At 41.4% G+C, this 16096-nt stretch overlaps 1 protein-coding gene across 2 annotated transcripts in view; it reads left to right on the top strand.

Moving 5' to 3' along the window:
- Positions 1-16096, top strand: part of TRIM44 (tripartite motif containing 44) — an 81423-nt gene that overhangs the window by 29606 nt on the left and 35721 nt on the right. Inside the window, exons 3-4 of one of the 2 annotated variants that reach the window (XM_080643158.1) lie at positions 6545-6784; positions 13231-13250. In XM_080643158.1, coding sequence (XP_080499284.1) covers positions 6545-6784; positions 13231-13250 — 260 coding nt within the window. Of the gene's footprint in view, positions 1-6544; positions 6797-13230; positions 13251-16096 lie in introns of both variants that reach the window. The other variant, XM_080643157.1, reaches the window with a different exon arrangement.

Here is a 16096-nt window from a genome sequence, read left to right as displayed (position 1 = left end):
TCTCCATCTCTCGCACTAAGGGCTGCTTGTCAGTCTGCTGTGACTACCTCTCAGCTGAGGACTCCCTTTCCACTTCACAGCTGATTAACAGATTCAATTCAAGTGTTTATTAGGATCTTTCACATGCAAAGCCTCTAGGAAGCATAGTCCTGAGCCTCTGATGTGTGTGTGCCCACACATGTTTGCATGTATATTTATGTGTGTGGGGAGGGTGGTCCACGAAAGGGAAAGATTCAGAAGAAGCGTATTACAGAGCCATATGCACGAAGCTGTTAAAGAACAATAGAGTACTTAGGCTCAAGTACCAACATTTATTGTCCTGGGAAGAAGCACTCTGACAGAAACAGAGAAAGGCTGGAGTATTCTGCCTGAAATACGGGGTTCCTATCTGAGAGAATGTTCTTCTGGGAGTCAAAACCAAGCCAAAGACTAGATAAGACAAAGTAAGGTCTAAACACCAAGGAGGAGGGAGTAAGGGGTGCATGTAGTTACTAAGTCTGAAGGGCAAACGTGGGATTTGAGGTCAAGATTAGAAAGTCAGGAATTCAGGGCCAAGTGGAGATGAAAGGGGACAGAAAGATGGCCTAGAACAAGTTGGAAGTAGGATCTGAACAAGTTGGAGGTAGGATAAAGATCCGAAACAGTTTCTACAAAGATGATCATGTCGTTTGTGAACAAAGACAGCTTTAAGTTCTACCTTCCCAATGTGTAAACCTTGTCTATTCTTTTTTGTCTTATTTCATTAGGTAGAATTTTCAGTACAATGTTGAAAAGGAGTAGTAAGAGGATACATCCTTGCCTAAGGAAAACTCTAGTTTCTCACCGTTAAGTTTGATGTTAGCTGTAGATTTTTTGTAGATGTTTTTATGAAGTTGAGAAAGGTCTCCTTTATTCCTAGTTTGCTGAGAGTGCTTAGCATTAATGGATGTTAGATTTTTGTCCAATGTTTTTCTGCATCTGTTGATATGATCATGTGATTTTCTCTGTAGCTTGTTGATATATGATAGATTATATGAACTTATTTTCAAATGTTGAAGCAGTCTTGTATACCTGAAATACATCTCACTTGGTTTAGTGTATAAATTATTTTTATACATTGTTGGATTCGATTTGCTAATATTTTATTGAGGAATTAACTTTTTCTTTGGGCCACACTATTTTTTAAATCCTCGCCCGAGGACATGTTTTTATTGATGTTTTTTTCTTAGAGAGAGAAGAAAACATTGATGTGAGAGAGAAACATCGACCAGTTACCTCCCATACGCACCCCTACCAGGGGTCAAACCCACAACCTAGATATATGTCCTGACTGGGACTTGAACCCTCAGCCTTTTAGTGTATGGGATGACGCTCCAGCCAGCTGAGCCACCAGGCCAGGGATGAGCCACATTAAAAAAATAATTACTGTTGAAGAAAAAATAAGTGTTATACATTATTGTGGAAAACAGACTGAAAAAGAAAAAAAGAAAAATACTCTTAATCCCATCACTCAAGAGATAACCATGCTCCAACATTTTGGTATATTTTTTATAGTCTTTTATAATAGAAATAACAATAACAGCCACTTCACTGAGTGGATTCTTGAGGTAGCTGAGTGTTAACTGAGGTGGGAATCCCATGGTGCTTTGTTAACAGAATGGGGGTGATGGAAGGAGGAAAGAGGGTATAAATGAGTGCTTCTGTCTAGGCTTCTGATGAAAATAAGGACCATGGTTTGAGGAAGAGATTAAATGTACACTTTAATAACCTTTCCTCTACCCCTCTCAGCACCCCACTGTCAAATCCCAGCAGGTCAGTCTTTTAGCCAGGCTGTCAGGGTAACGCTTGGCAGCACTGACAGTGTGGTCATGGGCTGTAGTTCGTAGCTCATGCCTGCTGTGTTCCTAGGCTGCTGCACAGTTTTCCAACCCTTAGCAGTGGGCGGTGGTTTTACTCACAAGCGGTGGCTTTCCCACTCAGACACAAGGCACAGGGGATGGAGCTCTAGCCACACAGGGGATGGAGCTCAGAAAGGACTGTTTTCCGGCTTGTTGGTGCAGCTCTTCCCTTGCCTGCCCTCCCTGGCGCCCGCCGGGGGTTTTGGAAGGAGCTCTCTTGAAGCAAAATGCCAGAATAAATACTGGGTAAACCTTGCAGGACATTTGGCTAATAGAACAAGTATTTTTGAAACGTTTAATCAATGTGGACTCTGATGCTTTTCTTCCCTGTAGCTTCCTATACCTGACCTTGGTTCCTCTTTCTCAGTTTATGTCATCAACACTTTTTTGGAACAAATCTTACTTAAGCCCACGATGTTTTCTAGCTGGTATACTTGTTTTTGTAATCTGCCTATCATGGAAAAGTAAATAAAACCTCGGTTTCCTACAGGCCAGCTAGCGAGGAGTTAATGGCTTCCAGACAGGTCAAGCACATTGAACGGTGGTGTTTTTAGGTACAAGCTCTTAATTCAAGGTTTTATGTGTTTAATTATGTATGTGTAAAGTGCCAGTCTGCATGTCTCGTGGGCCCAGCCTAGCTTGGAAATAGTAACTACAAGAGCATGTATAAAGTGCCATGGGATGAGACTTAACTCTTCAGATGTACAGCCTTTATACCAAGACCCATGTGGTGGGGAATTACATCCCAGTGGGGATAACAGAAGCAGCCTGTTAACCGCGGAAACATCTCAATTAAGAAGAAATAAGATGGAAGAGCCTAAAGCAGGCAGAAAGGGATCATTAGGGGAAATATGTTGTAGCAAAGAGTACTCTGGACTGGTCAGAGGAGAGAGCTGGTTTCTAAACCTGACTTTATCACTGCACTTCTCTGGGGCCTTTGCCCCCCACCTATACAATGTGGAGGTTGGACGCAGCTCTAACAAAAACAATCAGATGTTCCGTAGTCTGTCCATTCACAAATAAGCCACCCCCCCCCCCCAAATTACGATATATACTATGCTTAAGTAATGACATATATTTTCACCCTAATGCAACCATAAAAAGATATTATCAATATGCTTGTAACTTTAGTCCTTAAGGTTTCAACAACTAAAGGGCCAATCAGTTGACAAAAGGGAGAAAACTCCTTTTAGGTTTTAGAGAGGACCCAGGTCCCTCGGGTGAGGTTTCCTTGGGGATCACTACCAGTGCCCTAGCAGGCTACTTCAAGGAGGAAGGGGAGATTTTTCTTTTAACCAGAGTAGCTCTACTTTTGGAGCTTTTATATTTTGGGATTCCACGTTAATATTTTGGGGTGAGGGAGGGGGAAGTTCTCTGGCTTTTCAAAGGTTTGGCAATTTCTGATAGATGCTATATGAAAGAAACCTTTTACATGACCCATTTCATCATCTGTGACACATCCAGCCTTCTCTCTTCTCTATATGTAGAATTTTCTCTTTTTCTGTAGCACCACATGCAGTGTAGTCAAGAGTACGAGCCTATCACTCTCACCTTTGGGGAGCTATAGGATGGAGGCAAGAAGTCCTGAGAAGTGTACTCAGAAATGATGTCAGTGGTTCCTAGGTAGCAGGTGCTAATGGGAAGGGCCTGCTGCTCTTGGGAGAACTGTGAAGTTTTTAGCAGAATGGCTTTTGATGGCAAGAAGGTGAAATGGAACCAGAAAGAGGGTTTTAAAATCTGTGTCACCCCTGCCATCAGAGTACTCAACCTGCCATATGACCCATCCCCCAGGGGTCTCTTCTTTGGGCTCTGAATTAGAACGGATGCCTTGACTGAGACATTTGTTTTGCTATTTTGAACTAGGGTGGAGAATGCCTATTTGTGAATTAGTAAAGAACTGGAGTAAGAAGAAGGCATAAAGGTTTTAGAGAGTGGATGATTCTGCCTTAAATTTGTAGCTTGATCTGGATAAAATAAAATATGTCATGTTGAAAAAACTATGTAAAGCAAAGGGAAACAGAAATTTTGGTTTTTTAAAACCACAATTTATTCACCTACTGCAGTTTGGCCCACACCTTTCTTAACTGTGATGTCAGCTTCCTATCTTCGAACCACATGTGTAAGTGAATCTAGTAGAATAGGTTGCTAGTCAGTTTTTATTCTGATCTTTATTTTTAGTCCCTTGGAACTGTTAAGAGACTTTCTTAGGCATGCAGAGAAATTCATCCCTTTCTCAAACTTCTTTGGTTTAGTCTTTAAGAGAAGATTCTAAATCTTATAAGACCTAATTTATTTCAAGACTAGAAATCCACTGATAAAAGGTCACCATAAAAGCTTAACAGTCTTGAAATCCACACACGGAAAATAAAAAGGAATTACAAAAATAAACACAAATCACAGTTTTCAATCTGATCTAGAATTTGCAGGGACATTGACAACATTTGACACTCCCCTCCCTTTTTCTTTAGCACCAGGGAGCGTACCTGCAGAGAGCATATGAATTCCTGAGGGCTATGTCACTTAGTCACTTGATATGTGAGCAGATACATAGCATGCAGGCCTTGTTTTGCTTTGACATCCTTATGGCACTGTTACATAAGCCGCTTAAAGTATCAAGCCTCTTTTCGTTTTTAAGAGGCCAATTAAAAATGGCTGTTCTTCCCTTTCATTTAGTCTTTCTCTTCCTCAATCTCCTTTTCTAGGTTTTCCCAGTTTGACTTCCCTTCTGACAGACTTTTATTTTAGCTTTTTAAATATATATTTTATTTAATTCAGAGAGGAAAGGAGAGGGAGAGAGAGATAGAAACCTCAATGATGAGAGAGAATCATTGATTGGCTGCTTCCTGCACGACCCCCACTAGGGATTGAGCCTGCAACCCAGGCATATGCCCTTGACTGGAATCGAACCTGGGACCCTTCAGTCCACATGCCGATGCTCTATCCACTGAGCCAAACCGGCTTGGGCCTGACAATTATAGTGAACAGAGCACCAGCCTGGGAACAAGAAGATTGGAGTCCCTGCACCGCCTACAAGTGTGCAGCTGTCTTTTTCCTTATCTGCAAAGAAATGGGTCACTGAGATGACCACTATTTTCTCTTTCATCTCTGAAATTCTCTATTGGCCTTGGCTCTTTTTGTCTGCTGTTCTACCTCTTCCCTGTTCCCTCCCTCAGCTACTCAGGATGCGTGTTATTTTAAAATACTCATAAAGTAAATGTAGTTATGAGGAAACATCAGTAAATACAGTTGCTGGCAAGATATGGAGTATAGGAGTTCTTATTTTGGTAGTTTCTCACTTTGTTTGCTTTTCATATGCCCTAGCTAAATATTGCCACAGTTATAATTTATTTTGTCTGCACAATTGTTGTTGCAAAATAAAATAATAATATAGTTTCACCCATCAGAGAGTAAAAATGTAAAGGCTTGATAGTCTCCAATATTGGTGAAGCTATAAGGGCAATGCTTACTTTCACACATGGTTGTGGGAATGTAATTGGTGCATTGGTTTTGGAGAGCAGTTTGGCAGTATCCCTTAGTATTTTTATATAAGTTGACTCAGTGATTTCAAATGTCCCTAAAGAAACTTATATGCAAATATTAAGAGGCATAGTCAAGGATCTTCACTGATATGCGGTTTGTAATAACAAAAAATTGGAAATATCCTGTATTTCCATTAAGGGAATGTATACATAAATTTTTTCACGTAGGTTTAATGGAGATATTTACCCATTAAATAAATAAATATCTTAATATTTTTTTAATTTTATCTATTAAAAGCATTTATAAATAATATAAATATCCATATATATTCTTATCATACAGATATTAAAAATTGTACAAAGAATGAAGTTGATCTGTAGGTACTAACATATTTTAAATAGAAAACCAAGACACAGAACCATATATTAGCTATGATCAATTTATATAAAAACAATTATTTATATATAAATGATTACTATGTATTATATATAACACATAATATAAATCATATGTTATATAATTTATATAATATTTATATATAAATGGCTGGAAGGACACATACTAAATTGTTAATAGTAAATTCCTTCTAAGGAGGAAAATGGTGTAAGAATGTCAAGAAGAATTTCATTTTTTACCATATAAACTCATTTATTAAATTTCTAAAAAGCATTTATGTATTACTGATATAAAATGAACAAAAGGGAAATAAAAAAGTAGAATAAATAATTACTTCCTGCCCAGCTGGTATTACTCAGTGGTTCAGTATTGACCTATGAACCAAGAGGTCAAGTTTCAGTTCCCAGTCAGGGCACATGCCTGGGTTTCAGGCTCAATCCCCAGTGTCTGTGGGGTGTGCAGGAGGCAGCCAATCAATGATTCTCTCTCATCACTGATGTTTCTCTCCTTCCCCCTTTCTGAAATAATATATATATATATATATATATATATATATATATATATATATATATATATAAATTACTTCCTAAAAATGAAAGAGGCAAAAAATTAGCAGGAAATTCACTAAAGTATGAGGGGAACATTGTTTGGAGGGTATTCCCAAAACTTTAGGATTGGCTAGGATCCATGATTTATACTTGGGCATGGCTGCCTAGCACTTACTGTAATAGCTCTAACCTCCCATTTCTTTGTGTGCCAACTCATTCTTCTTACTTGTCTGTGTGCTACAGGTAACGCGGGACCAGATGAAGGTGTTTATACAGCAGGAATTTAAGAAAGTTCAGAAAGTGATTGCTGATGAGGAACAGAAGGCCCTTCATCTAGTGGACATCCAGGAAGCGATGGCCACAGCTCATGTGACTGAGATTCTGGCAGACATCCAATCCCACATGGACAGGTTGATGACTCAGATGGCCCAAGCCAAGGAACAACTCGATACCTCTAACGAAGCAGCTGAGCCAAAGGCAGAGGTAAAGGAGACTGCCTATAATTATTAGTAGCAGGACAAATAGGAGGAAACGGACTGCCATGTCTGTTAGCTCTGGAAATGCCCTCTTGTCGTCCTTAAGTGTGAATGAATGGGAAGCCTACATAGGGTCTGAGTGTTTAGGCTGGTATGTGTACCGTATGGAAGCACTGGCCTCGGGAAGTACTAGCCAGCACCTGGGCCTGGCAAAATATTAGTCCACCCTGACTTAAAGGAGTATCGTCACTGGGGGCAAATACTAATCACAGTTACTAAGGAAAGCCAGAAATCAGAGCCAGAGGAGAAGGCTGCTGACAGGCCCCAAGTCGTGAAATGAGCCTATAAATAGAGTAATCGTAGGCATGAGGACTGGGCTGAATGAGAATAAGTCAGGAAGTGGAGCGTAAAGCAGGCCAGAATGAACGGTTTTGGTCTGATTCTGTGGATAGTGAAAGGATTCCTCGGCTGGTTTTTATATGGAGCCAGCTTTATAAATGGGGACATAACTGCTGGATTAAGAGAGGCGTGTCGGTTAGGACATTGTGAGGATCAAGAACAGACTCTGAAAGAAAGACAAGATAAATGTTGAGTCACTGTACAATGAATATAGTCATTATGTTCAGTGTTATTTTCTAACCGGAATAAAGGGTCTCAGACATTTTAGCAAGCAACATGTGCAGGCAGTTAGAATCTATTTCTAAAATTAATTTAAGGCAGCTAACATTTTAAAAATATATAAGATTTATAACATTTTTCAGCCAGTGGGGAGAGGCTGTTATTTATCAGATTTCCTAGCATTCTGTTGAAAATTCTAGGCAAGCTTATGCCAGATGGGTTTAGGGTGGGCCCTTCTAGAAGAAAACTCAGGAGAGTCCTGTGGACTTTTCAGGACTCACTCTAGTAAGTTCAGCTTTAACTAGCATCTTGCCTGGGGACAGGAGAGCCTCGGCACAGAATAAGCAATCCAATAGACAGCCAAGATATAATCTAGGATGCAGGTATTATCCAAGCCATTCTGACAGGAAATGTGAGACCACTGGCAGTTTTCCACTTCACTCACCCAGGGCTCTTGATTAATTTTTATGAATGTGTAAAAGAATAGAATAGCTCTTGTTCTTTTCACTTCATCCTCCTCAGAATTAAGACAGTGTGTGCCTAAAAAAGTTTCTAGATAGGAAAGAGAGCACTTTATAGCCATCATTTCATTTAATCTCATTATCTCCATTGTACAGATTGGATATTGAGATGCAGAGAACTGCAGAGAAACTGACACAACAGTGTTATTTAGTTAGTAGGAACATGGAACCAGGATTCTAATTTAAGTCTATCCTATTCCAGTGCCTGTGCTTTGTCCCTGCTCTATTGAGGAGAATCAGGGTGCTAGAACCTTTTACACTGTAGAGGTGGTCACTTGGTGTCTTTTAAAAAATGTTTTAGAGAGAGAGGATGGGGGGGGGGGAGAAAGAGAGAGAGAGAGAGAGAGAGAGAGAGACATAGATGTGAGAAACATCAATTGGCTGTCTCCTGCATGCCCCCTATTGGGGATCGAGCCCAAAACACCGGCATGTGCCCTGACCTGGAATTGAATTTTCGACCTCTTGGTGCATGGGATGACACTCAACCGACTGAGCCACACTGGCCAGGGCCACTTTTCTGTCTTTATAAACAAAAAATTAAACCAGAATCAAGGGATCCATGCCATAACACTCCCAAATCCTCCTCAAATCAGACCCTCATCTTTATTCTTTATGTTGGTTGTTTTTCTTTTTCAAAAATAAAATTTAATTTTGAGAAATAGCCCCTTCTCTTTTATTTTCATTTCAATAAATGAGTGTTGCCCCTCCCCAACATTAACTATACTTCACCTGTTAACTCTGATGGAATTACTCTTAGGGATGGAACATAGTACACAGTACATGCACATTTTTTTAATACTAGACTTTGACAGAGAATTTTATAAAAATATAACTAAATTCAGGCCAAGGAAGAAAGGAAAGGAAGAAGGAAGGAAGACATAATTATAAGTCAATTCTGAATAGGTCAGCAGACATTCAGAGGGTTGCTGATTTTGCTAGTAAAAGTAATGTACATGCTATTCACGCTATCTGAAAATGCACATCCATAGCCTGAAAGCCCAGCCTTTAAGCTCAAACCTCACTTGGAAGTTTGTCCTCCCTAGCAAACTGAGTGGGGTGATCCTCTCTGTCCTCCACATCTGTATGGCTCACACTTCTGGGCTAATATTTAGAAGAGAAAACCAATAGAGACAGCATCTTGCAGTGTCTTCCTCTTTGGATTTCAATTCCTTGAGAATGGAAACTGTGTTGTTCATCTCTTTATTCACTGCACCTAGCACAGCACATGGCACATTTTTTAATAATTGATGTTGGCTGAGAATTTTGTAAAAATATAACTAAATTCAAGCTAAAAAATGATATTCAAAACCGGTGATGAAATGTACACAGCTGTAATCATTCTGTGGACAGTTTACAAAAGTATTCACAAGAGCCTAAAAATGTCTATACCTTTGATTCACTAATTGCCTGAAACGTTCATGCAACGTTATAAATTATAGTTCAAATTTGGAAATAACAAAATGAGGTAAAAGTGAAATTTGTATCACTGGTGTAGGATTCAAACATTATGTTGATGGATAATTTCTAGTAATGCAAGGAAAATTTTAGATATGATCTTAAAAAAATGGAGTGAGGAGATGAAAGTGTTAACCAGCCTTATTGGGTAATATTTTTCAATTCATACATGTATCAAATCATCACATTGTACACCTTAAACTTACTTATGTTATCCTATATAATAAAAGGCTAATATGCAAATTGTCCCCTCGGGAGTTCTACTGGAAGACCGGGAGTTCGATCGCTCGCTATGATATGTGCTGACCACCAGGGGTTGGCGCAGAACATGACGGGCGACCAGTGGTGGCGAGCCGCTGAGGGAGCAAGGGAAGGAGGAGGCGGGGAGGCCAGGAGGCAGAGAACCACATGGTGGTGTCATGCTGGCAGTGAGGGAAGGAGGAAGGAGGCGGGGAGGCTGGGAGGTGGGGAACCACGTGGTGGTGGCGAGGGAAGGAGGAGGTAGGGAGGCGGGGAACCTGATAGTGCTGATCTCAGGCCAGGCCTAGGGACCCTAACTGTGCACAAATTTTGTGCACCGGGCCTCTAGTATGTCTATAATACTGAAATAAGCTGTTAAAACACATACACGTGCACAAAAATGGGGCAAATGCAATACCTAATGATAACTATCAGTTTAGTGTATGTTTGCCTTATGCTGTGTCTACATGTTTTAAATATCCTATATAATAAAAGCCTAATATGCAAATCGACCGAAAGGCAGAATGACCAGTGAAATGACCAGTTGCTGTGACGTGCACTGACCACCAGGAGGCAGAGACTCAATGCAGGAGCTGCCCCCAGCCCGCAGGCCCCAGGCCAGCCAAGGCAGGTGCCAGCAGGGGCTCCTCTGATTGCCCCACTAGTCACGCCACAGAGGGAGGTGACCAGCGGCAGTGGCAGTGGGGCCGGGGCTAGCGAGTGGGCAGCACCAAGCTGACCAAGGTGGGTGCCAGTGGGGGCCCCCTGATCACCCCACCAGTCGCCCTACAGATAGGCCCTGATCGCCGGCCAGGCCTAGGGACCCTACAATGCACGAATTTCGTGCATCGGGCCTCCAGTTCTATAATGATTAACAAAGCAATAACTTTACTTATTTGAAGAGGGGAAAGACCACATCTTTTTAGACCTGTGGGATTAGTAATGAAATTCTTCCCCTACCTTGTATTCTATAATATGGCCCAGAAAGATTTTATTAAAAACACATGTTTAAAAAGAAATGTAATCTTTGGACTCCTTCATCCAGAAGCTCTGTGATTCTACTTGGTCTAATCATACTCATCTGTACTAAAGGTTTCATAAAACAAACACACTGTATTAATGGGCTACTTTTAGAGTAATCTTCATGAATCAACAGCAAGTAGCACTTGGGCAGGTGGGATATCTAGACTTCTTTAAGTTTATTGAAATATAATTTACAAGAGGCCCGGTGCACGAATTTATGCACAGGTGGGGCCCCTCTGGTTGGCCTGTGGGGATCGGGCCGAAACCTGCAGTCCAACGCTGCCTGCAGCTCCTACCTGCCACTCATCCTGGCCCCACTGTGCCTGCTATGGGCTCTCGCCCAATTAGTCCCAATCAGGAGAGGCTTGCACTGCCACGACAGCACTCACCAGCATGAGCCCTACATCTGTCACCCTCCTGAAGGGAGTGGCCTACAGGATCAGGCTGAAACCAGCTCTCCAACATCCCCCTAGGGGTCCTGGATTGTGAGAGGGTGCAGGCCAGGCCAAGGGAACCCACCAGTGCACGATCAGGCTGGGGAAGGACTGCAGGAGGGCTCCATGGTATATCCTGCCCATCTCGCTCAGTCCCAGCAGCAAGCTAACCTACCAGTTGGAACATCTGTCCCCTGGTGGTCAGTGCATGTCATAGCGACTGGTCGACTGGTCGACTGTCTGCCCTCTGGTGGTCAGTGTATGTCATAGCAAGCGGTTGAGTGGTCTTAACATATCATTAGCATATTACGCTTTGATTGGTTGAACAGTCGACCAGTCACTGGATGACCAGACACTTAGCATATTAGGCTTTTATTATGTAGGATAATACCATAAAATTACCTGTTTTAAGTTTATGTTCAATGACTTTAGTAAATTTACAGTTATGCAACTATTATCACAAACTTTTTAAAAAACTATATATATATATATACACATGTAAAATTATGTATGTATACAGATATTAAATTATGACTATTTTTCCTTCTTAATCTCTTTAAAGTATATGTGTATTTAAGCAAAAATTTTAACTGTCTTGCAGTATTTATAACATATGTAGATTCTTATAACAAAAAACATGGGAAGAGGAAAAATTGGCCCGTAGAGTTTCAAGGTGTCTACATTTAATTTTAAGTGATACAATTTAATTTTAAGGAGCTTCAAAATTTAAGGATTTCTATAATAATTCTTATTAGAAGTCACTAAAAATAAGACAAAATCATAGAGCTAAAAGGCCAATAGATATATTAAAATGGAATTCAGTATTTTCCATTCAATAAAATGGAATTCAAAAATCCAAAAGAAGGTAGGAAAAGACGACAAGAGGAACAAAAACAAAGGAACAAACAGAAAACAAATCATAAAATGGTAGAGCTAAATTTAACCATATTAATAATAACATTTAAATGTTAATGGACTGTACATTTCGATTAAAAGGCAGAGATTATCAGAATGGATAAAAGAGTAAGACCCAGCTACATGCTGCCTAAGAGAGACAGACTTTAACAATACAGACAGACTGAAAGCACCTGAATGGAGAGACATACCAACATTAGATAAAACAGACATCAAGACAAAGAGTATTATCAGAGAAGAAGAGTGACTTTTCATGATGATGAAAGGGTCAGTTCTTCAGGAAGATGTAACAGGCATACACATGTATTTGCTTATGATAAGACTCAAAATATCTGAAGAAAAATGGACAGAATTAAAGGAGGGGTTGGATAATTCAATAATTATACCTGGCAAGTTAATACCCCTCTCTCAGCAGTTGATAGAACAGCACACAAGTTAGTAAAAATCATAAGTTACCTGGACACCTAATTAATATTTAATAGAACACTACACCCCCAAAGTGTAGAAAAATCTAGCTTGGACAAGAAAGAGGCTCATTGAAATATTCTGTTATCACTGATAAAGGCAGGATCAGAGGATGCAATACCTGGAAAAATAACACTCACACATTGTTTTTGCAAGTGAACAAGAAGAAACAGAAACGCCATTGTTTGGCTGAGAGTGATCTGGATCATCAAATGCCAGAACTACCCTTTTACAGAGAAAACCAAGGTCCAGATTAATTCATTAGCTTTCCCAAGGGCACAGCACTAATAAGCAACAGAGCTTGGACCAGAATCCCAGTTTCCTGAGTCCCAGTTCAGTGCCCTTTTCACGACGGTGTTCTGTATATTAGAGTTACTGTGTTTCTCTTTGGAGAAAAAAATGCAAGATCAAGGCAGAAATGAGTCTTTGAGGGAAACCGCTTGATACCTTGGGAGCTGGTCAGCTTTTGCCTAAGACCCGCTGCTATTTTGGGATCTCAGTTTGCTCAGAACTAAATACTGCCAACCATACAACAGCAAAGCTATTATTTAAGCCTCCTAGGTCTGCTTGCAAGGGCGAATGATCAGTTCGCCTTTGTTGGGCAGTTTGAACACAGGATTGTGTTAGCCCTTGTCTGAGCCCCTAGACATCTACTGATTTGTCTCTTGTTAACAATAAACACACAGGTCTTGCTTTCAGGTTGGGAAAGGAGAAGGAAAGGAAGTCTAAATCGGTTTCTACTGATGCCAATTTCTAATGCTGTTTCTTTCTGTTTCTTTCAGGGTGACGAGGAAGGACTCAGGTAAGATCATATTATTGCTGCTTGTCTGTTCTCAGAATTGAAGTAGAGTGACATTGTGGCCTTCTAATGCCCAGTGAGATATGGACAGCCAAGGAACAGCACAGAAAGGGGATCTCCATCCTAAGCCAGGGCTTTGAAGATCTTATTTTGTAAGATTCCCATCTCTTTCCCCATCCATGCCTTTTCCTGCCTGTAACCTTCAGATAAAGGTCGACTTTAAAATATGTAATGGCAATAACTTTGCTCTATTCTTTCGTACATTCCAAATATCTGTTCAGAAGAGGGGCACTGTATTTGAATGGTAATTAAGCTCCCAGGTGGACCGACTAGATAAGTTTTTGCATTGTTCCTTCTTGATTGGAATTGGGTAACTTTTTTTTTTAATGGGCTCTGGATCCATTATTATTTATTTCTGACCTGTGTCCAATGCAAGACGCCTACACAATGAATCCTAGATCATAGGAACACAAAATTTTGTTTAGGGGAAAAAGTGCTCCTTTGTGCTTCTGTATCACCACATGAAATTTAAAAGTGAATTTCATTTTGGCCTCAGCCTCTCAGTGAACCTGGACTTGGTGTACTTACCATCCCTGTCATCCTGCTCAGGCAGTGAGCACAGGCTCTCAGAAATGCAGTAGCTGTGCCATCAACACAATTGAGGGGCATGTGCACAGAGTAAAATACAATGTCCAGATGGTCCCCTCTGCTCCACAGGATCAAGGATTGCTAAGGCCACAAGGTATTAGAAAGATCATCCGGGCCACTGCTGTTCAGAACTTCAGTTGTAGCAGAAGCACCGTTTTTTTCAAATGGGCTTTAAGTGGAACTCCAACGCACAAAAGCAATTCTTGTCTGGTTAAAGTTGGGGCCCACATCTGCTGGCAAGCCTCCTCTCTTTGTTACGATAGGCTACGAGGGACTTTTGCAAAAACCTGGGTTCCCTCAGAACTCAATTTGAAAATCACTAATGTAGTTTAGGTTTCTCACTGAAAGAAGCTAAATTAATTGTCAAGGTTACTTTACTAGGGAGCCAGGATTCAGCCATCTTTGGTTTTATTTGCAAACTAACAAGTACAGTTCTTTTTTCCCTTTCTCCTGCCCCACATCCTGAGCCTCTTTCTTAGTGCCGAGTGCTGTTCCTACATCTGCATCTCCTGGTGCTTCCCTCCCTTGGGAACTGTGGTTCTCAGCCTAGATCTAGCTCCTTGTCTACTGTGGCAAAGCCACAGGTGCCCTGCTTTAAGCCTACAGAGCCTCAAGGAATCTCTTCCAACTTCATCTTCCGCCATTCTCAGGAACAGGACCCTTCCTTCCTTCCTTCCTTCCTTCCTTCCTTCCTTCCTTCCTTCCTTCCTTCCTTCTTTTCTTTCCTTCCTTCCTTCCTTCCTTCCTTCCTTCCTTCCTTCCTTCCTTCCTTCCTTTCTTCCTTCCCTCCCTCCCTCTCTTCCTCCCTCCCTTTCTTTTCTTATGACCTACTCTATGGGAGGCACTGTGCTATATCCTGGATAACTGGATATATAATGGTAACTACAACAGACATGGCCCCTAATCTTGTGGATCCTAAGTCTAGTGGGAGAGATGAGCATATAACCAGGCACCTATATGGTGGGGGAAGTGCTATGATAAGGGAAGTTTTGGCTACTTTAAGAAGGGCTCCTGCCCTAGCCGATTTTGCTCAGTGGATAAAGCGTAGGCCCGTGAACTGAAGGGTCCAGGATTCGATTCTAGTCAAGAGCATGTACCTTGGTTGCAAGCTCGATCCCTGGCCCTGGTTGGAGCACATGCAGGGGGCAACCAATTGATGTGTCTCTCACATCGATGTTTCTCTCTCCATCTTTCCCGCTCCCTTAAAAAAAAAAAAAAAAAAAAAAAAAAAAAAAAAAAAAAAGGGCTCCTAAGTGAGTCTTGGAGGAAAAGGGGAGGCTTACCAGAAAAGGTTATATATAAACAGAGGTCTGAAAAATGAGGCAGACACAGGTGGAGCAGGGGTAGGGGTTGCTCTGGGGAACAACTTCTGTAAAAGCTCTAGACAAGAGAACAGTGGAGGCAAGAAAGCAGAGTCTAGCTCATTTAGGGCCTAGAGGCCTCCTTAAGGTATTTGAGCCCTACCCTGCAGGCTGTGGGGAGACATTCAGGAATTTTAAACACCAGAGCTTGGGAGACTAGTTAGACTATGCTTGTGAGGATGAAAGCCTAAATCAGCATCTTGTCTAATTATTGACCAAATTGTCACCATTTTGCATAGACCTTTGGTTTAGACCAGCTGTGGGCAAACTACGGCCCGCGGGCCGGATCCGGCCCGTTCGGCTGTTCTATCCGGCCCGCGGAGCCGAAAGAGCGGAGGGTTCTCTTGCTCTCCCCTCCGCTCCTTTACTTTGAATTTATATTAGTTCACACAAAAACTCCATCCATGCTTTTGTTCCGGCCCTCCGGTCCAGTTTAAGAACCCATTGTGGCCCTCGAGTCAAAAAGTTTGCCCACCCCTGGTTTAGACACACTCTAAATTACTTCATTGGCTGGCACTCCACCTCTTCTCCCAAGACTAGCTCTCTAGCTCCTTAAAATCCAGGCCAAGCAGAGCCCTAGACCTTTGTTATCCTCCAGAAAGAGAGTTCAAACAGGACCAGTAGAAAGAAGACACCTTAGAAGTGCAGTGTGCAGCCTCCACAGGGTAGCAGTGGCAATTCTGTCTTGCGAGAGTCTGATTAGTATGAACACTCTTCTTGTCTGGATGGTCCCATGCCAGTCTCATTGATTGGAAGGATACAGGGTCCTTATGAAGAGATTAACTCCCTTCAAAAGTACTATTCAGTGTGAGAGACGGGCTTTAGAATTTAATAGCTGAA

The sequence above is a fragment of the Plecotus auritus genome, assembly GCF_963455305.1.
Source record: "Plecotus auritus genome assembly, chromosome: 9".
Classification (NCBI taxonomy): Eukaryota; Metazoa; Chordata; class Mammalia; order Chiroptera; family Vespertilionidae; genus Plecotus; species Plecotus auritus.
The sequence above is the reverse complement of the archived record's forward strand: the minus strand, read 5'-3'. Positions and strand labels throughout refer to the sequence as shown.